Raw genomic sequence first — 21952 nt, forward strand, 5'->3', positions numbered from 1 at the left:
CTAGCTCAGCACTTAGAACCATGCTTGGCACATTGTGTGCACTTAGTAAGTGCCATAATTATTAATATGTGTCTACCAACTCTGTTATATCACCTCCCAAGCGCTTAGTACAGTGCTCTTTACCCGGTAAGCTCTGAAGATAGGCTGGGGTGATACCTCTTCAAATATGTGTGTTTAAATTTCAAGTTGAATAGTCCAGCTCCTAAAATCAAATCCTTATTGTCCACACGGAGTTATTTGCGTAAGTGACCCCTTCCGTATTTCACAGTGAATTAAATGGAGTGAATGGGCTCTTTGACTCTATTTACTCAGGAAACTATCCTGTATATTTTAGACTTGTTAGGTAGGATTCACAATGCTGTTCCAATTAATACTGATTTCATGGCGTAGTAGGCAAGTTTTTGACTTACAATTACATTCTGTATAATATCCCGTGGTTAGGTCCTTTTTTCGCCATGAAAGAGTAAAGTAAAAAGTATAGCTGATTTAAGTTTGAAAGCATATGTATATTCTTTTCCTTCGCAGTTCCTTTGTTCCCAGAGTGATGGCCATTGCTATTAATTAATGTGATTGATCTTGGTTTGTTAACCCTCCCATAGATGGACAGACCACAGGGGAGACGTGGGTTCGGCTCTGAGAAACTTAGCATGTCAGATTCCTCCAAAAAACAATTCTCCTCGTAAACCACATTTAGTTTCCTTTGACCTGATTGCTGAAATGTCCCTTAACTGTTATTCTCTTTGGTTGTAGGAGGAACTGGCCCCACCTCTGACACAGGCTGGGGCTGCATGTTACGGTGTGGACAGATGATATTCGCCCAAGCCTTGCTCTGCAGACATTTAGGCAGAGGTGAGCCTTAGAACTTAGAAATAATTGCCAAGTGAAGATGGAGCTCTAATGCATGGCGAGGGCTGGAATCACTCGTAAATGTTCTAAATCTAGAACTTGGTTATTTTTTTCCTTTGCACTCAGAGGTCAGGATGATAGAGGCCGGCCTCTGGTAGTCAGACCCGGCCCTCCAGTGGCCAGTATTGGCCCTTCCAACCTTGTTTCAATTAATTAAAACTTCTTTATGGAAACTGAAAAAGCTAAACTGGTCAGTAAATATTTGCAGATTCTTGCTCTGTAGATAGTTTATTGATCCACGTCTATTTTTAAAGTTGCTTCTAAAGTAACTGCCTGTCCAAGTAGATTTCTGGTTCTTCCACACCACCTATTTTTACTGTGTTTTGGGTCGATCATTTTAGGACATTAGGGAACATTCTAGGTAGATTGCGATTGCAGTGTTGGAGGGGATGGTTTTGTACGCATGTGAATACTGTTGGTCAAAACACATGTATATTCTAGGACAAGTTTTTCTTACCGTGGATTGGTCAGAAATACAACCGCTGCGCGAGCAGAGAACTGAGTATAACTCGGTAGTCTGTATAATGCCTAGTTCTGAAGAGGAGGATGCTCTTAAATTGGGAAAAACCTGGAATCATAACTTTTACCCACCTTTCACTTACTTGTCTCAGCCTAATTAGTGCAGAGTCCAGTTCCCATAAGGGTGCTCGCTCAAAGGAAATGGAACTGTAAAATGTGTGTTAAATCCTAGAGAGTTGCCCCCATGTGCTGAAGAACAGTTTATTTTTGGTTTGTAATTAAAAAGTCAAAATGAAGTGCACCTACTTAGGCCACAGTGGGTCTCTTCATTATACCTTTTGGCAAGGATGTTGCTAGGGAATTAGGGACCGTTCATCTGATGACCAGATTGGGCAGTGGAATGGAGAAAAAACAAAACTCACATCATTCCATTTTGTTCCTTAGCCGTTCATGTAAATGACTTGGAAGAGAAGGCGGTTGAGACTATTGACTATCAGGAGATTTGTGTTTAATATGTAGATTTAAAAAAATGTCCATATCATCCCTACTCCCTCCCTCCCTTCCATTATCATAGATAATTGAATCAGACAGAACTATTTTGGAAAATTTCAGCTGTTGGTAAGTGCCCAGACTTCTTTATTTCTGTACAGATTGGAGATGGAAAAAAGGGAGGAGACAGACAGACAACTATTTCAACGTTCTCAACGCCTTCATTGACAAGAAGGACAGCTACTACTCCATCCACCAAATAGGTAGGTGCGATCTGTGAAGAGTGGTTAGGAGAACTCATGCCTCTTCCTCTCTCCCAGGCATCACAGGACTCTGCAGACCCGTAGGCTTTACACTAGGAACTTGTTTCTGTAGATCCGTTAGATTAGATGAAATTGTTTTTAAGAATTGTGGTAAATCCTGCCCAAATCTTCATTTGTGCCTGACTGTCCTTTTATGCTATCCACCCGAACAACTACCACTTTGGAGCAAGCTCTGGTCATATCACGGTTAGCGTGGTATGTCAGTGTCTGCCAGTCCCCTTGTTCCCAGCCTTTTCCTCTCCAATATCTACCCCACACCACTGCACTGATCATCTTTCTGAAGCGTTGCTCTGCCCACATCTCTCCTCAGAACCCTCAGCTGGCTTCCCATATACTCCCTTTATCAAGCAAAAAACTTCTCACAATTGGTTTCAAGGTGTTCCACCATCTCACCCCGCCGTTATATGTCTGCGTTCTCCACCTGCTCCCTGCCAAACGACTGTCTTGGTCCCTCCAAGCTGTACCTTGCTCTCGACTCCTTTGCCTTCAACTCTTTGCCCATGTTATTCCCTCAGCCTAGAACTCTTTCCCTCCCCAGATATGACAGATCAGTAGTCCCCTAGAAAGCCCACCTTCTCCAAGTCTCCCATGCTGAATTCCCAGCAACCCAAGTCAGTGGATCTGGGTTCTGATCGCACCTCCACCACTCGTCTTCTCTTGGGCAGTTCACTTATCTTCTCTGTGCCTCAGTTTCCTCATTTGAAAATGGGGATTAAGACACTGAGCCCCATGAGGGTCAAGGACTGTGTCCAACCCAATTATCTGTATCTATCCCAGCTCTTAGTAGAGGGTCTGGCACATAATGCTCAACAAATTCCTGAATTACTAACTACTGCTATTACTGATGAGCAAGAACAAGAGCATTTCTTTTTTTCAGTGAAAGCTATACCTTTTGGGCCACTCTATGGAACTAGTGAAATATTCTCATCTTCAGAAAACAAAGGACTATTAAATTCAATAGAAAAAGTCAACTTTTTACTTTCATTTTATTTCTCCTTTGTTAGCATTACTAGCAAAGGGATAGCCTCCTATGGATAACCTTAGAATCCTCTTTAGTCTTTTTGCCTCATGATACCTTAAAAATGTAAGAAATGACAAATTAGGTCAAGACCGAATGACGAACTAGGTCAGGTTAGAGAAGCAGCGTGGCCTAGTGGAAAGAACCTAGACCTGGGTCTCAAAAGGACCTGGGATCTAATCCCAGCTCTGCTGCTTGTCTGCTGTGTTTCCTTGGCAAGTCATTTAACTTCTCTGCACCTCAGGTACCTCAACTGTAAAATTGGGGATTAAGACTGTGAGCCCTGTATGGAGCAAGGATTATGTCCAACTCGATTACCTTATATCTATCCTACTGCTTAGGTATAGTGCCTGGCACATGGAAAATGCCTAATACCAATCAAACAACACCTCTCAGGTTCGCACCTGGATAGATATCAGTATTCTACCAGTCTCATCTGTGGGAAGGAGAGTCAAGCTGAGGCATATCCATTCCATTCCTAGCTTGGGCAGTGGCTAGCAAGTGGAAGGCAATTTGCTAAAAGTCAAAACTCACCTGTGCTGGGCAGCAGCGGCATGGGAGAGAGTTTAGGGCGGAGCCTCAGGTTTACTGCCTGGAGGGAGGTAGTGGTAAACCTCTTGGTTATTTTTACCAAGAAAAGTCGTGGATACACTACCAGAATGATTGCAGGTGGAGGCGGGGTGTTCTGGGAGAGATGTGTCCATGGCATTGCTATGGGTTAGGCATGACTTGACAGCATAAGGCAACTACAAACAAACAAAATTAACTCCAAACCAAGAGTAGTTGCCCTTTATATCCAACCACAGAAACAAATCTGTAACCCTAAGATCCTAAATTTTGCTCCTCTAGTAATTTTATATCTTTCATTCTTTTATGAAACCTTCATGGACCTCTAACATCTCTCTCCTCTTCCTCCCTTAACCTGTTATAAACTTTTCACTTGGGAATGTATCCAAACTCTTCTTGAACCTATTGATGCTTTCTATTGCCGCAAGTTTTCTGAGAAGAAAGCACGTTGTATTTTGCCCCCAGCTAAGGTGAAGCAGTGTTTCCTTTAGTTTGTCTTGATTCTCCCCCTGTTAATTTCTCTTCTCTCCAGGTTCTATTCCCTGCTCTGCACCCCAATACAATCTCAGTAATTCTGCCCCAGCTACTCACTTTTTCAATCACACCCACTTGTAGCACTTCTGTGTCTATCAACCGAAATCTTCTTAAGCACTCACTTATCTACATATCTGCTTTTCCTTCTTCCTCCTATCTAAATTATTTAAGTTCCTGTCTTCCTTGCTGCTTTTTAGGCTCCTTGAGGTCAGGCACTGACTTTTACTGAATTCTTCCAAGTAGATGTTCATTACACTGTATTGATGGAATTTATCATCTGCAGCTCCATTGCATTCTTTTCAATCATGGTGTTTTAGGGTTTAGTGAAGAGATCTGTGTTCATCCCATCCATTCCCACATGATTTTGTGGTCTTCACACATTCTTCAGCCTTTGTCTCATCAGCTGGAAAAACTGTAATCTTTTCAGTCTCTTTGCACAGATGCTGTGCCAGCCCCAAATCATTTGGGTCATCCATTCTTTATTTTAACAGTCCTTTTAGTCTTACACATTTATGTACATGTTTTAAATATAACATCACCTAAACACCGTAGTCCAGTAAGGAATCAAATATTTCTTTGAAGGATGGAAGAACACAAGGCTATTAATTTGTTTCTCTTTGCTATAGCTCAAATGGGTGTTGGAGAAGGAAAATCAATAGGCCAGTGGTATGGACCAAACACAGTTGCCCAAGTACTCAAGTATGTATTGAATTTTATCTTTTAATTTCTTGTGATAAAAGAAGTAAAGTTTGGTTTGGGGGGAAAAAAATGAGTGACTGTTGCAAGAGGAAATGATGATTCTCACAAATATGTCTTCTGGGCATTGGGATGGTGGGTTTGGAAAGACTCTTGAAATGACCAGTAAACATTAGAAATCTTTAAAGGAGTCCTGTCCTTTTAAAATATTTCAAATGCCTCAATTGGGGATTCATTTCTTCAGCATTTTCTCTGCACTTTTTCTGGAAAAGAAAAACTGGACAAGATAGTAAGAGAAGTAGAAGTAAATGGGTAAGATTTCTGGGAGGATTTATTGCCGAAGTAACTAGAATACCATGCACTATTTTCAACTTTTAAATTTGGAGGGATGAGCAGAAAAAAGCAATGTGTCTTTTAAAATGGTTAGATTATTTTTTTTCTTGTTCTTGCTTCAAATTAGGAAACTTGCTGCTTTTGATACATGGAGTTCATTGGCAGTTCATATAGCTATGGACAACACAGTAGTGATCGAAGAAATTAGTAAGTTACCCAAACTAATGTCAGAATTGAGGATTTGTACTGATAACTAGAATGAGAAATATTAGAGAATTCTGAGGATACACTGCATAGCACAAGTTATAGAACTCCTATAATATTGAAATTGTTGTTGGAACCATTTTAGGACTGCCTAAGGAATCAGAAATTAAATCCTGTTAGTAAAAGAACCATAATTAACTTATATTATGAACTATCTTTGATATGAGTCTCTTTAAATAATAATGGTATTACAATTTTTTTGCTTTACCAAGTAACATCTACAACAAACCAGCAAGTATTATGACAAAGAGAGAGATGGAAAAAAGCAGTTGTTACCAGTGTTTCGTATCAGCAAAGACATAAGAAAAAAATGGTCCAAAGGTGTACAGATATTCCAAAAAGTTGTCTCTGAAGTCTAACGAAAGATAGAGAAGAGGAAAGGTATAAAATTAAGTGCTATCTCAGGTACACATAAAAAAACATAACTTTCTCACTATTGCCTCCCACTCTCAACCAAAAACTTTGGGTAATGATAATAATGGCATTTAATAAGTGCTTCTAATGTGCTGAGCACTGGGTTTATGATATTGGACATGGTACCTTTTCCATTGTGCAGATGAGGAGACTGAGGTACAGAGAGGTTTAAATGACTTACCCAAGGATACACGGCCTGCCAGTGGTGGAATGGGGACTTAAACCCATGTTTCCTGGCTTTAGGTCTTGTGTGCTTTCCTCTAGGGTACAGTAAGTAGACACTCAGCTGAGTCCAGACACTTCAGCCCATTTAATTCAGTGACTAGACATAAGTTCTTAGAGTATTTCTCTGCACCATTAACAGTAGCTTTGGTAGTACTTTGAAGTTATCCTGTTCTGTGTGAACATGGGTATTTTAGGGAGCAAATTCTGCAGAAAACAAAGCACCAGGCTGTGCTGGTTTATTCATTCATTCAATCATATTTATTGAGCGCTTACTGTGTGCAGAGCTCTGTACTAAGCACTTGGAAAGTACAGTTCAGCAATAGAGACAATCCCTACGCAACAGCAGGCTCATAGTCTAGAAGGGGGACACAGAAAACAAAACAAAACAAGTAGAGAGGCAAATTGCTCTTTGAAGCAGAGAGACTTGTGTTTCAAAATAAATGAGAAATTGAGTAGCGATGCCTGGAAAGTGTTTAGACTAAGATTAAACCTCTTAAATTGCTGATGGTGATTCAAGGTTGCTCCAAAGAATGGTGGTACTGGCATTTGTGGAGCTCTTAATTTTGTTGTGTGTTGCCTCCCCCACTTTTAGGAAGGTTATGCAAGCCCAACTTCCCTGCAGGTGCCTCTGCATTTCCTACAGACTCAGAATTCCTGTTGAATGGGTTCCCTTCAGGAGCTGAGGTCACTAACAGACCGACACAGTGGAAGCCATTGGTCCTGCTGATACCTCTCCGCCTGGGGCTCACAGAAATCAATGAAGCTTACATCGAAACGTTGAAGGTAGGGGGTCCGAGCAACCCTAATAAGTTGTCCGGCGATCTTGACACAATAGGGATCAGAAGCAAATTTGGCTGCTCTTTTTCTTTTTGCCTTTTCCAAAGCACGGTACGAAGAACAGTAAGCTGCCAGTGCCTACTTCTGTTTCTGCTGGCTTCTGAGCATTTTCTCTGTTGGCTCCAGTCCATTTCCTTTCTACCGCGCAGGACATTTCTCAGAATGTAAGGAGAAGGGAGAGACGTAAACAGTTGTGAGGATGGCCGAGTGGCCTCAGGTTCCCCGAGAGAGTGGTTGGAGCCAGGGCTTGGGAAGAACCAAAAGCAAAGGACCAGGATTTGGCAGAGTGGGTAGCCCTTGGGCCAGCCAGGCTGACAGTGCCTGGCACATAGTAAGTGCTTAATAAATAATTATTATCCCTACTACACTATCCCCTGGCTTTGTCGGAGATAATGGCGAATTGAAATAATTTGAAGTTACTGTAACTGAAGTCCCTTCTTTTTTTGCAGCCTTGAAGCCATTGGGCAGTTCAATGAGAGTCAGTTGGTTAAATGCTGCAAATGATGGCCACAGCTGATTGTGTTGAATTCAACATTAGAATATTGGCAAACATCTAAGGATATGGGGGTGTGCACAGAGAGAGAATTCCAAGGTGTCCCCATTTTTGCCTTGTCAGTGATCAAGTTGTGATGCTTATTAAGCACTCACTCTGTGTTGAGCACTGGGATAGATACGGATGTAGCCGATCAGAAATAGTCCCTGTCCTACACAGGGCTCCCGTTCTAGGTGGGGTTAGACATAAGCACTTTGATATTGCCCCTCTCTCCCCCCAAAAGCTCTTATACCCTGCTGCTTCCCCATCTATAATTTGTTTTAACTTCTGGCTCCCCCATTAGATAGTAAACTCTTCAAGGATAGGGGTCATATCCTGTCAACTTGATTGTATTGTTCTCCATATGCTATTGCCCTTCCTCTCAACTGTAAGCTTGTTGTGGGCTGGGAACACAGCTACCAACTCTGTTATATGGTGCTCTCCTTAGCGCTTAGTACTGTGCTCTGCATCTGGTAAGCACTCAATAAATATGATTGATTGATATGTGCTTAGAACAGTCCTTAGCACATAGCGCTCAGTAAATACGATTAAGTGCTTAGCCACAGTGCTCTGCTTACATTAAGATTTCAGTGCCATTGATTGCAAGCAGAAGGAAGCAATAGAGTGAGCAAACTAAGGCAATGATGACAAAACATAATCCTCAAACCTCCCCACTGCTCCTTGGAAACTCGTTCTTATTTACAAGCCACCCCCAACAGCCTCCCTGGAGCTCTGAAGGTTGTAACCATGGAATGAGAACATGTTTTTACAGAAGCTTAAATGAAGATTTCACCTTGGCGCATGTTCCTGCCAGCAGTAGTCTTTGGAAGGCTTTGCTTTTTCTGTTCAAGTGTGATGTGCTGAACCATTTGGAGTCAAATTCCAAAATGGGATTTTTCCCATCCTTTCCTCAGATTTAAGCATTTCGGCGAGTCCTGTCTCCTGAGTCTCAATAACTTCATTTTGTATGAAGGGGAAACAGTATACGCAGTCATTTAAAGGAACCATTTTTAAGCCTCGAAAAGAGGGAATTGCTGTATTTTACAGCAATAATCAATTTAGGTGCTGGAGCAATATATTTGGAATGTTTTCCCCTTTCAGATGAGGAAAAAAAAACCACCACACTTCAACTGAAAGTACAGAAATAAGTCTGACTGACCTGAATCTTTAAATGCCAAAGCTAGATATTAAGCAGCAACAGCATTTCTTTCAATAGTATTTACTGAGCGCTTAATATGTGCAGAGCACGGTACTAAGCGCTTGGAAAGTACAATTCGGCAACAGATAGAGACAGTCCCTGCCCAATGACAAGCTCACAGTCTAAAATGTAACAACACAGATGGGTGGAGTAGTTTAGAACATCCAAGTGGTGTCAGCCACAGATGCGACTGGACACCCGGCATTTAAGCCGCCAAAGAAAACCCAGGGGAATGGAAAGGGGAGTTTCAGAACAGATCCAGCTTTCTCAGGAGGGGAGATAATGGCAGGTACTTTGTTCATTCCTCTGAAAGTTTGTCCATCTTCCTTTCTGCTCAGGATAATAATAACTGGTACTGTAAAAGTGCTTACTATTTGTCAAGCACTGCTCTAATTGCTGGGGAAGCTACAAGGTAGTCAGGTCAGATCTGGTCTCTGTGCCACACTGGGACCCGCAGTCTAAGCAGGAGGGAGAACAGGTATTGAATCCTCCTTTTACAGTTGAGGAAACTGAAACGGAGAAGTTAAGTGACTTGCCCTACGTCACGCAGCAGGCACGTGGCAGAGCTTTGATTAGAACCCAGGTCCTCTGACTCCCAGGTTTCTGCTCTCTCTACTGGCCATGCTGCTCCTCGTGTTAATAATAATAATAATAATAATGATAATAAAGTGCTTACTATGTGTCAGGCCCTGGATAAAGAGACTGTCTCTTGCCACCTGAAAAATAGTAACCTAGCCACAGATGAACTCTTAAAAAAAAAAAAAAAAATCTGCCTAATTCAAGGAAAGGATGAAATCACTTCCAACCTTGATTGACAACCTCCCTCTACTCCTCTTCCTTCCTAAACCTCCCCTATAGACTGTTAGCTGATTGTGGGCAGGGATTGTGGCTGCCAGCTGTGTTGTATTGCACTTTCTCAAGCGCTTAGAACAGTGCTCTGCACAAAGTAATTACTCAGTAAATACCATTGATTGATGGGTCTTCCGGCACTTGGTACCCTGTGGTGCTGGGGCAGCTGGTGCTGGCATCCTCGCCATCCTCCTTAATCTAAGGAGACTTGTAACTTGCTTTTCAAGCAAACAATGGTATTTATTGAGATCTTACTGTGTGCAGAGCACAGTTCCAAGCGCTTAAGAGACTGCATTAGAGTTGTAGACATGTTCGGCTGACCACAGAGCTTGCAGTGTACTGCTTTCCAGAACATGGCAGTTTACTATAGCTAAATATTTTTGCACTGCAAATTGTGTCTCGGGTGATTTGATGTGCTTCATTCAGGTCAAGAGCATTTATTGAGCGCCTATTATGTGCAGTGTATTCTATGCGCTTGGAAGATATACAGCAGAAATATAAAAATGAATTCATGCCTCTGACCAAACACAAACAGGCAACAATTGATAATATATGATAAAATATTGATAATATTTGTAAAGCATTTACTATGTGCCAAGCACTTTTCTAAGCACTAGGGTAGATACATGATTATCACATATAGACCCAATCTGTCCCACATAGAGTTTACAGTCTAAGTAGGAGGGAGTAGGATTTAATCCCCATTTTGCCGATGAGGAAACTGAGGCCCAGTGAAGGTAAGTGTTTTGCTCAAGGTCGCATAGCGGACAAGTTGCTCCTAAGCCCGTGCTTTTTTTAGTAGGCCATGTTGTTTCTCTGCAGTGGAACTAATAGTTAAAAGAAATGAGAGTAGTTAGAAGTAATAAAACAAGTCGGTAAAGATGCTTGTTGTAATATGGCGTCATTTTTATTGAGTCTATATGGTGATGATAGTCTACATTCTACAAATTTGGGGGGCGGGCGGTGGGGCATCCCTAAATAAGCTGACTTGCCGTAGTGGGTTGGTGGTAGATTTATTTACTTCCCTAGCTAGTAGATCTCACTATCTTTCTACCCCTTCCTATATTCTAAACCAAACTTTTTTCGCTCTTAGCTCTAATTTTAGACCTCACTGACCGAATTTAAAGTTCTGTTCAAATTATTATAAGATTTATCTTTCAATTTTCTGGAGATTAAAATAAATCAATCTTTGGTAGGCGTTTGATGCTTTTTAAACCATTTTACCCCTTTTTCCTCTGAACCAGGAATTGTGGCAATCCAGCTGTCTCTCTCATATCCTCCATTCGTCTTCGGTTCGGGTCACTTTTAATCATCGTCCATCATAGTAGCTTTTTTGTCCCCTTGTTGTAGTTGTTGTTTAAGTGTTGTTACAGTTCTTCATCAGTGGTGGCCCACATCAGCCATATTATGTCTCAGTGGTTTTCTCTTTCTCTTTCTTCCCCCTGTCTCTTCTGCAGCACTGTTTTATGATGCCCCAGTCCCTGGGAGTGATTGGCGGGAAACCCAACAGTGCTCACTACTTCATTGGATATGTCGGTGAGTTGACTGGGCACCCACAGACCTGGGTCACTGCAATGTCCAGGTTGTCTTGGGCCCTCCTCCAAACCATTCTTATGACCGTGAAAATTCTGTGTCTCCTTTAAAAATGGCCATGGAGCACTGCTGCAGCCTCTCCAACTCACTCCACCCGGTTATCCACTCCCGGGGAATTTCTGTTTGGTTCACTTTGCCCAAGTAAAACTTGATGGTGCCTTCTTCTCTCTAAGTGAGGATGTCATGGGTGGTTCCAGTTTTAGGCAGGCAACCTCAAACCAGCTCTGCCATACCACTCTTTCTAGGAATTATTTGTCATTCTCTTTGCATTTAAATCCCAGGGGGAGGCAGGTCCTTCTGGGCCTCTCTCTTTTTTAGATTGCGAGTTGATTCACTTTAGTCTAGGTTTGTTTGTGTGTAACCATTTCTGTACATTTCTTTTTCCACTTCTTTACCTTCTTCACATCCCAAACAATCTGTAATTTTAGTAATTATTGCCCGTCCATTCTTTCCTTGTCTGTTCATCATCCCGCCAGCTTTCTCTGTTTCCCTAAATTGATAGTTGGACATAATGTGTCCAGACTGGAAGTACCCAGCGGGCAACGCGTCTGCCCACTTTCCTCTTCGTGAGAGTGCCTGTCGATTTGCCGACTAATGTGTCTGTGTGTGCTTGACCAGGCGGGGAGCTGATTTACCTGGATCCCCACACTACCCAACCTGCAGTGGAGATCAGTGGCAGCTGTTTCATTCCCGACGAGAGTTTCCACTGCCAGCACCCTCCCTGCAGAATGAATATTGTGGAGCTTGACCCATCCATCGCAGTGGTTTGTATCTGTGATCGTGTTTCAGTACTAACCTTTGTTCTTTCTGGTGGGTCTGCCCAACCTCTACCTCAGTATGGCTGACACTGATGTGGTTTTCCCACATCCCACCTGTTTACTTCTAGGATAGCTTTCTCTAAGTCCTCATTTCCCCTACCCACCCTCCATTCTGCATCAACTCTATATGCACTTGGCTGTGTACCCATTAAGCCCTTTGTTATCCCATCTCCACAGCTCTTATGTAAGTATCCTTAATCAATAGTATTTTGGGGGCGCCTCCTGTGTTTGCGGAGCACTATTCTAAGAACTTAGGAGAGACAAGAGTTGGTAGGTAGACACATTGCCTGCCCACAGTGGAGGTTACTATCCAGAGGAGACAGGGATTAAAATTAAATTTTGGATATGTACATAAGTGCCATGAGACAAGATAGGGTGAATATCAAGTGCTTAAAAGGGTATCGATCCAGATGCTTAGGTGATGCAAAAGGGAGAAGGAACAGGGGAAATGAGGACTTAGTTGGGGAAGGCCACTTGAATATGATTTTAGAATGGCTTTGAAGGTGGGGAGAAGTGTGTGTGAATGGAGGAAGGAGTTCCAGGCCAGAGAAAGGGCCTAGGCAAGGGTCAACAGCAAGATAGGATTGAGGTACAATAAATAGGTTGGCTTTAAAGGAGTGAAATGTATGGGCTGGGTTGTAGTAGAAAATCGGTGAGGTAAGAGAGGGCAAGGTGATGTAATGTTTTAAAGCTGTGGTAAGGAGTTTCTGTTCCATGCAGAGATAGATTGGCAACCACTGGAGGTTCTTGAGGAGTTTGGAGATGTAGATCAAGTTCTTCCCCCCCCCAGAAAAAATGATCCAGGCAGCAGTGAGGAAAGAAATGGAGTGGAGAGATATAGGAGGCAGGGTGGTCAGTGAGGAGACTGATGCAGTAATTAAGATGGTAGAAAAGTGCTTGCATTTATTTAGTAGCATTTGGGAGAGGAAAGGGTGGATTTTAGTGATGTTGTGAAAGTAGAAATGACAAGTTACAGTGACTGGGTGAATGAGAGAAATGAGGCAAGGATAATGCCAAAATTACAGGCTTGTGAGACAGAGAGGATTGTGGTGTTGTCTACAGTGTTAGGAAAGTTAAGGGCACGACAGGGTTGGGAAGATGAATTCTATTTTGGACATGGTGAGTGTGAGGACCCGGCAGGACATCCAAATGGAGATGTCCTGGAGGCAAGAGGAAATGCAGGGCTGCAGAGAAGGAGGGAGGTCAGGGCGGGAGATGTAGATATGAGAATCATCCATGTAGATTTGATAGTTGAAACAGTGGGGATGAATGAGTTGTCCAAGGGAATGAGTATAGATGGAGAATAGAAGGGGAGCTAGAACTGAGCCTTGAGGGACTCCCACACTTAGAGGCTGGATGGCACAGGAGGAGCCCGCAAAAGATTGAAACTGAACATCCAGAGAGATTGGAGGAGAACCCAAAGAGGACAGTGACACCGTGGACCACCCTCTTCTCCTGAAAATAGAATCTAACCTTGGCTGCACTGAGAAAGACAGCTGAGAGATTGAGGAGGATTAGGCTGGAGTAGAGGCTATTGGATTTGGCATTAATAAGGTCATTGGTGACTTTTTAGAGAGACCAGTTTCCTCTACTCTTTCCCCTTCTATAATTTATTTTGATATCTCCTTTCCCCTCTAGATCGTAAGCTTATTGTGAGCAGGGATTGTGATGACCAACTCTATTATATTGTAGTCTCCCAGTCATTTAGTACAATGCTCTGCATACAGAATTGCCATTGCTTTATCGCTAGAAGGTCGCCTTTGAGGTGTGTGTTAATGCAGTCCTTGGTTATTGTGCCAGATCAGGCATAAAACTACTTGTATATGAGGGGTATTGATTTAATGAAAAGGAAATGGAAAGCCTGTTGGAGTTAAAGTGAGCATACAGTGTTTTTGGTTATTTGGTTCAGTTTCCACTTGCATTTCTCTCTCTCTTCCCATTCATACTTGTATTTTTTGTGTTCTTAGTATCTCTCAGTAAATGATCCCTTTTGTCCAAAAGTACAAGATACAAATGGTTTCTCTGCATGAAATTAATTTTGAAAAAATGTAACCCCGACTAAGTCTCTGCAGTTCTTAACTCTTCCCCATACCATTCAACCAATAATATTTATTGAATACTTACTCTTTGCAGAGCACTGTAATAAGCATTGGGAGAGTACAGTAGAGTTAGTAGACATGATCCCTCTATGCAGGAGCTTATGATTTAGTAGCAATAGAATCTAATCTGTTCCTCTGCATATCCTTCACTCCGTAATAGTTAATTCCCCAATTTTTAAGACATTCTAGCTTGCCATGTAATCAGAGAAATAGTTCTTGGCAGCCTTGGATATTAAGGCTTATAGGAAGCCCTGTGGAATTCAGTCAGAGTGTCAAGGAATACTGAACTGATGAAATGAAAAACTGTGCTTCCTAGGGTGTATGTCTAACATTTGGTAAATTTGTTATAAAAATTACATAATTCAAAGCCAACCTGAAAGGTATTTGTCAAAGTTCAGGCATACCCAAAAGATTTTAGTAATCTGAATAGAGGTACCTAGATCTATTAATTATGGGTCATCTCTTAATAGTATTTATTGAGCATTTTCTGTATGCAGAGTACTGTACTAAGCATTTGGGGAAGTACCATACAGTAAAGTTGATAAACATGATCCCTGCCCACAAGAAGCTTACAGTCTAAAGGGGTGACAGATATCAGTCGATGGCATTTGAACGCTTATTGCGTGCAAAGCACTGTTCTAAGCACTTAGGAGAATGCATTAGCATTGGTAGACACATTCCCTGTCCACAAGAAGTTTAAAATCATAGAACTTTGAATTTCCTCTTGCCTGCCTCTAAGTGCTGCCAAATTTGTAGCCATCTGGCAAGTGGTGGGCTAAACTGAGCTTTCAGTTGTCCAGTTCTTCTGTTCATTTTTAACATCCTGGAGGCAAAGCCTTATCTTTCAGGTAGGTATGCAGCCGCCTTCGTAGTATAACTTTAAATGGGCAAAGAACTGGCTGATAGGAACCTAAGGTTTCCTTTAACCAGACTTCCTCTGAATTTGGCTCCTCTCTCTGTGTCTCAAGTTTCCCAAATGTGAATTGGGAATAACACTTGGATCACAAGGGTTCTAGGAGAATTTAATATATGGAAAATGTTCTAAGAAGGAAGAAGGAAATAATGTACACTGATCAATCAGTAGGATTTATGGGTTGTTTACTGTGGTCGAAACACTTCGGAAAGTTCAGTAGAGTTGGAAAACATGAAATAGTGATGCGACCGGTACCCCTTCTTCCTTAGAACGGAGGATGGTGTTTGCGTTGTTAGAAACCAGAAACCTTAGCCACTGAGATAATGGACATAGTACATTTTTCTGGTGTGTTTGATACTGCTGTGATTTTTCACGTAAAATTATTTTTTATTTAGGGTTTTTTCTGCAAAACTGAAGAAGACTTCAATGACTGGTGCCAGCAAGTCAAGAAGGTTAGTATTGTTTTTTTCTGCTCCATGAAATATGTAACTTTTATGAGTTCCCAAGAAAGACGTCAAGAAGTTTTTGAGAATTCAACAGATTCAACACACAATTCTGGAAATAATTTTTTTATAGCCATGTAAAGGGTATGAAGGATTCATTCTGAGCTTTATTCTGATTTTGAAACCTGAAAAATGTTCATTTTCTTCTTTAAAAAAAAATAAAATGAAATTTGGCCTCAACTTATGTACTGTAAATTTTTCTCTTCCCCTCCCATATTCTAGTTAAAAGAAACTTGAGCTGAGAAACAGTTGAACATATTTGGTTGAAATTATCCATTGTTAAAATGTGCAACAGTTTCACGGGATAGGTGGGTTCATAGAGTTGCCTTTCTTCAGAGCAGTTTCTCAGTAGTCTTGCTTTCTCCCTTCCTGCCGCCTCAGTCTTTGGCCTTAATGCTTAGGTCAAGACCCAGGATTTGAACGTGGTTGGGTTTGTTCTGAGGCTGTCTGTGTTTCGATTAACAGCTGTCTCTGATCCGAGGAGCCCTGCCGATGTTCGAGTTGGTGGAGCATCAGCCCTCCCACTTCTCCTCCCCTGATGTTCTCAACCTGTCATTAGGTAATGTCCTGTCCTGGGAAAATTCAGAGGTGGCCTGCCTCTCTGGGAATCCCAAAGGGACAGTAACATTTTTCTTCTGGAGAAATAACACCTATAAAGGTTTAGCCTGACCTTCTCAGTGGGTGCTCAGTCAATCCTATTTCTGCTCATATTCCCCTTTTTTGCAGTAGTAGTTCCTCAAGGAGCCCCTGCCATTTGCAACTCCCAGTATGGCAAAAAGAGAATTAGAAGAGTTGCAAAAACGTAATTCTAAGAATCCTCACTAGTTCTCGGGATAAGTACCACTCTCTTTTTTGTTCTGTCCTTTTCCTTCCTGTCCTCCTCCTCCTCTCCCTTCCCCACCTCCTTTAGAAGGTGCTACTGCACCTTCACCTCATTTGTGCTTTGGGGAAGATTTGCATCACTTGGTTCCTTCTCATTTTTTATCGGGTTGCATTTGAGCCAGTTTGGTGGTTGTGGCTACCGTAACTCACTTTATATATAGTCACTGCAAGTGATAAGATGCAGTAGATGAGTTTTTGAGATTAATTGGCTTTAAAATATTCCATCAGTAGACCCCCTCCTACGGTACCTCACTGATTTCCTACTACAGCCCAGGCCCCACACTTATAGTCCAGAGGAGACTGTAACGCTAAGTTGCCCACTGCCCCAGTCTTGTCCGTCTCACTGCTGACCCTTTCCCACACCCTTCCTCTGGCCTGGAACTCCTTCCTCCTCCATATACAACAGACCGTCGATCACTTCTCCTTCAAAGCCTGATTATGGTCACGTCTCCTCCAAGAGGCTTTCCCTGACAAAGCCCTCTTTCCTGTGACCAGTGCATTTGGATTTGTCCTTTGGGCCCAAGATATGGCCCCCCACACCCCAACACACACACCCTCGGCCCACAACACTGGTGTGTACACCGGCAATTTATTACTCTCTGTCTCCTCCTCTAGACTGTAAGTTCCTTGTGGGTAGGGAACGTGACTACGAAATCTGCAGTTTTGTGCTCTCCCAAATGCTTAGTGCAGAGCACACAATAAGCGCTCAATAAATACCATTGATTAATACTAGTCAGTGCAGTGAATATTACTTAGTACAGTGCTGTTCACCCCGTAAGCACTCAACAGATACAATGAATTTGATTAGTCAAAGATCTAGCAAAGGGCTTTGTCTCCATGTTACTCTTTAAATTTCCAAAACAGCCAGAGGATCCGCTGACTCACTGCTTTGTGTGTTCACATGGCATACATTTCTGTTCGTATGAATAATTGTGCACTACAAGCTGCATTAAAAATCATAAAGTTTTGAAAGAAACCATTAAAAAGAAGGAAATAGTAAACAAAAAGCATCTGATGCCTTTTGTTTAAATTAGTCGACATTCAAGAATCTAGAGCGTGGCTTATCCAAGATGTACTTAGATCTGTGACCCTTGCACATTTGATAATCACCCCACCCTCAACCCCACAACACTTTCATACATATCTTTAAGTGATATATTATAAATTATGAATTTTTAATATATAGTTCCTCTAGACGGTAAGCTCGTTGTGGGCAGGGAATGTGTCAGCTAACACCATTATATTGTACTCTCCCAAACACTCAGTACAGTGTTCTGTGCATAGTAGGCACTCACTGTAATTAATGTAAATATTATGTTTATCCATCCTTTGCCCTGAAAACTGCCCTTTAGTGTTTCTCAGGGATATGGCCTTGAAATTCCCAGTTCATGAAACTGACCCAGTCACAATTGTCGTTCCCAAAGCCCTCACTTTTGGGAGAGGGTCCTGGCCTCCTGTCTGAGCTGGTGTCCTCTCTAGAGTAGTTCGCTAGGGTGGTGTGCACTCTCTGGGAGCTGGAAGCCCAGATATTCCTTCAGAGGTTAAAACCTTCCGAAACAGGTCTCGCTCGCTCTTATTCCTATTCTTTCTCTCTTTGTCACTCACTCACTCACTCTCACACACACACACACACGCATGCACGTGTGCTCCTTTGGGTTTTGGATGGACCTCCATCTCAGGGATTTTGGAGCTGAAAAATGTCATGTCCATTGGTGGGTGAATTTTCTGCATGCGAAACTGCCTCAGCTCTCCTCTTGTTTTTCTTTCCCTTTGTGGGGGAGAAAACCCTTACAGATCTGTTCTTTGCCTTTTAGATTCTTCAGATGCTGAGCGACTGGAAAGATTCTTCGATTCAGAAGATGAAGACTTTGAAATTTTGACCCTTTGAAAAGACTCAAGCAACTAACTTGACAAATCCGTGTTATGTGTGAGGGAGGAAGGGGGGAGGGAAGCTCCTTTGAGAGCCTGGGGCTACCGGTTTTCATAGGCGCCTGATGGCATCACAGCGTTTCATCCATCCCAGCGTGTTTGTGTGCAGCCTCAGGGCGGAGGGGTCATTGTCTGCATTCTGCATTTGGATCAAGAAATATGTCATCATTGGAAGCCTTAATGCTTGGAGTCAGGATTCCTCAGCACAAAACACTTTTTCAGGAAATGGATGCATTGGTGCCTCTGTGTAGAAAGGTCTTGTGCTGGAGCATCAAATAGCTCATGCAGGTGTAGTCTGGAGCTCTGAGAGCAGAAATCTTTACACAGCACTGGAGAATTCTCCTCTCAACACTGCCAGCCCCTCTTTAGAAAACACAGATCTCACGTTCCCTTTATTCTTTGGTTTTCTCGGTTATGGTTTCTTTGGAATTTCACTTTCATTTTCTTCAGTGAAAAGAAATGGAAGACTGTGCTGGGGTGTTCCAAGCTGAAGTTGATGAAGACAGGCAGAGCCTGCTGAATCAGAAGTGGATGATCAGACAAACAAGTCATACCGTAATATGCCACATTCTGATACTGCACTTGCTTAGTATGCAGTATTTTCTTCCAGACACAGTCTTTTTTATTGTTATTTTTATTTAAACTCTTGTGCCCAGCTCCTACCCGAAAAGACTACTTCTGGTATGGAAATGGGGTTTAATGATTAAAGACGTAGGTTCCTTCTTCCTTAAAAGAAAAACAAAACCCCACTGATAGCAGAACCTAACCACAGTACTGGCTGTTTAAAAAAAAAAAAAAAGGGTGAAGAAGGCTTATTTTTCAAAAAAGAGGAAAGTCAGTGGGATATGCCACGCCACAGTAAAATGGCAAAAAATCAAATGCTGATTGCTGCTATTCCAAAGAAGTCTGGACACCTGAGGAAGTAGGGTGTGTGTCCATTTGTAAAGTATTCTGATTGGGCAGCACCCCATGATGATTGTTGCTCTCCAGCCATTTTTTGTTTTTATTCCAAAGGGGTAGGACAGAGCCTGCAAGGAAAAGGAGTTTCTGCCAAAGAAGGAATGGTGGAGCCCATTGGAACGTGCAGGAGTGCGAGCAGAAAATCCAAGTTAGAGAAGTGCAGCCCTGTGATATTGACTCACTAATGAGCTTCTGTGTGGTACCGAGTTGTTGGAAAGAGGAAGTAACTCATGACCCATGTCCACTCTTCTTAGGTAGGTTTCCTACCCTATTTAAAAGTCAACAAAAAGACCTTGCGTCAGGGAATCGAATAGCTGGTTCGCTTCATCCTGCTGCTTTACACTGCAAAAATAAGCGTTGAAAAGACGAGGCAAATGGCTCCGTATTGGTAGTCCCCTAGTACCTCAGACTACCTTTAGGCGATCACCCAGGCCAATTCAGTGACGTGGCTTCAGCTGGTTTTCTTTCTCCACTGTGATAACTGGCACTTCCAAATTCCACTCGGGTTCAGCTGAAAGCCATTTTAAACCCATAATTTTCTGGGTCTTGGTTCCCGCTTCCACCCGCATTCCGGTGTGAACTTGCCACTTTACTGCTCTGGTCACTCCATTAAGAAATGTAAATAGGCCAACAGCACCGTGTGTTACTCTCGCACTTAGGGGAAGTAGTTGAAAAGTGTTGTCGCTCTTTTGAGGGGACATGTTTACAACACTTTGTTCATCTGTAAAAAAATTAATCACAGTATTTGCAGAAATACCAAATGCCGTTATCTTTTTGGCTGCTATGCTTAAAGGGTGGAGGTGGGGAAATGATTAAGCAGTGCTCGAGCGATTCCCATTCATTTCTATAGCTGCGAAGGTTACCCACCCCACGCCGTGAATCCAGTTCTGCAGCTGGCGATGGGCAGAAGAGACCCAACCTGCTCAGCACCGAATTCAACCGTACCGTTTTCTCTCCCCAACTTTCTTCCACCCATCTTCCCTGGCTGGTGAGGGTAGAGGAGAAAGGAGAGCGGGGAAGCCATCCATTCGTTTAGTGCTTTTCACTTTTATCTGAATAAATCAATTATAAGCTTCTCCAAACCCTTGGGTTTCTGAAGCTCTACTCTGAACACAGACTGTGAGTGATGAACCCTTTGGGAGGATGTGTTGTCGGTTGAAGTCCACCTTGGATCCCAACCACAGCCAGTTAAAAGAACAAGAGGCTTGTAGTATTTTATGTATGTTTTAGGTGGGGGATTTTTATGAAAATGTGAGGAGAAACATTGACGTGTTCATTCCTTGTAGTCTGGTGTGCAGTTTTCAGATCCAAGTACATTTTACAATCGGTATCTTGGGTTCAAGAGAAGTCAAGATGCAGAAGTTATTTTTAAAGCTGATGGTTTCAAATGAATGATAAATTTTAAAGAAATGAAGATTATGACAAATGAGTGCTGATATAAAGGAATTCATAGCTAAGATAAATACCACCTCCCATCATGTGCACACTGTTTTATTTCCAATTTAGGGCTATCCTTCTGTGGTCCTTCAAAGGCTGATCTGTTGAAGAAAGGCTTTGTCCTAAAGGAAAAAGGTGAAATTAGGAAAACGTGTAGGGAATTGGAACACTACAGATGGTGTGCTTATCCTCAGCAGCTGGATTACTCAGTGCACTGACAGTTATCTGAATTAAAAATGGAAAAGTTTGCTATGGAAAGCTGCCAATGGTGTGTTCTTCAACGTTCTTTAAAAAGTTGAATTTATACTTTAGAGTTTAGGGCCTGTTTTCACTTCTATTTGTAAATCTCAGGGGATTCCTCCGTTATACCCTTGTTGTTCATTCCTTGATAGTGCATTGTACCACGATAGATTATTCTTATGTTTAGGCCCTAGTTGTGAGCAAGAAACTGTATATAGGCAGTGTGACATTATGTAGCCAAATATCTGGTTTAAGTCCCAAATATCACAAAAGCAGTTTTATGCTAAATTTACACACACACACACACACACCCATCACTTATTTTTTTTTCCTTACCAAATCTGTTATGTGAACTAACTGGTTTCTGTTTCATCTTTTGTTTCCCTGCCCACCTCTGTTTGGGGTGATTATGATTTATGAAATGGAAAAATCAGGGGAAAAATAGGAATTTATGGGCTTGGCAAAACCACAAATGGAATAAACAATCCCTAAATGAAGGAATGTAGGAATGAAGTTCTTTTGAGAAGTCCACATATAGGGGGAAGGGCTGTTGTCAAAAGCCTAAGGCTAGAATCTGGGTTTTTTACACAGAAATTATGGTTGCCATGCTTCTACTGACCTTTACAACTGTGAACTCCACACAGATGTGTGTGGTGCTTAGGTCACATGTTCCTCTAAATAGGGTTTGAACTCCATGGATCAACCTCCCAGTTTCAATTTTTTGATCGTGTGGTTTGTCTTCCCCCAGTCCAAAGGCCTGGAAAAAAAAAGCTACTGGGGAGAAAGGTATTTTCATATATTGTGTTCATTTTATTGCCCTTCATATTTGAAAATGACCCTGACTCCATGGCAACTTGTGTGTATGACTGCAACCACAATGAAACCACTCATAAATGCTTCAATACACTGAATTCCTATGTAATCTGTTTAGTGA

At 42.1% G+C, this 21952-nt stretch overlaps 1 protein-coding gene across 3 annotated transcripts in view; it reads left to right on the forward strand.

The window, feature by feature from the left end:
- Window positions 1–21940, forward strand: part of ATG4B (autophagy related 4B cysteine peptidase) — a 44133-nt gene extending 22193 nt beyond the window's left edge. The window contains exons 4-14 of one of the 3 annotated variants that reach the window (XR_003761027.2): window positions 751–849; window positions 2016–2117; window positions 4923–4995; window positions 5453–5532; window positions 6821–7011; window positions 11102–11180; window positions 11856–12001; window positions 15463–15519; window positions 16036–16129; window positions 18267–19595; window positions 20848–21940. Coding sequence is in view for 2 of the 3 variants with exons in the window: in XM_029069754.2 (XP_028925587.1) it covers window positions 751–849; window positions 2016–2117; window positions 4923–4995; window positions 5453–5532; window positions 6821–7011; window positions 11102–11180; window positions 11856–12001; window positions 15463–15519; window positions 16036–16129; window positions 18267–18340 (995 nt within the window). In the remaining variant the exon portion in view is untranslated. Of the gene's footprint in view, window positions 1–750; window positions 850–2015; window positions 2118–4922; window positions 4996–5452; window positions 5533–6820; window positions 7012–11101; window positions 11181–11855; window positions 12002–15462; window positions 15520–16035; window positions 16130–18266 lie in introns of all 3 variants that reach the window. The other 2 variants (XM_029069754.2, XM_029069755.2) reach the window with 2 other exon arrangements.
- The last annotated feature ends 12 nt before the right edge of the window (window positions 21941–21952 follow it).

The sequence above is a fragment of the Ornithorhynchus anatinus genome, chromosome 7 (genome assembly GCF_004115215.2).
Source record: "Ornithorhynchus anatinus isolate Pmale09 chromosome 7, mOrnAna1.pri.v4, whole genome shotgun sequence".
Lineage (NCBI taxonomy): Eukaryota > Metazoa > Chordata > Mammalia > Monotremata > Ornithorhynchidae > Ornithorhynchus > Ornithorhynchus anatinus.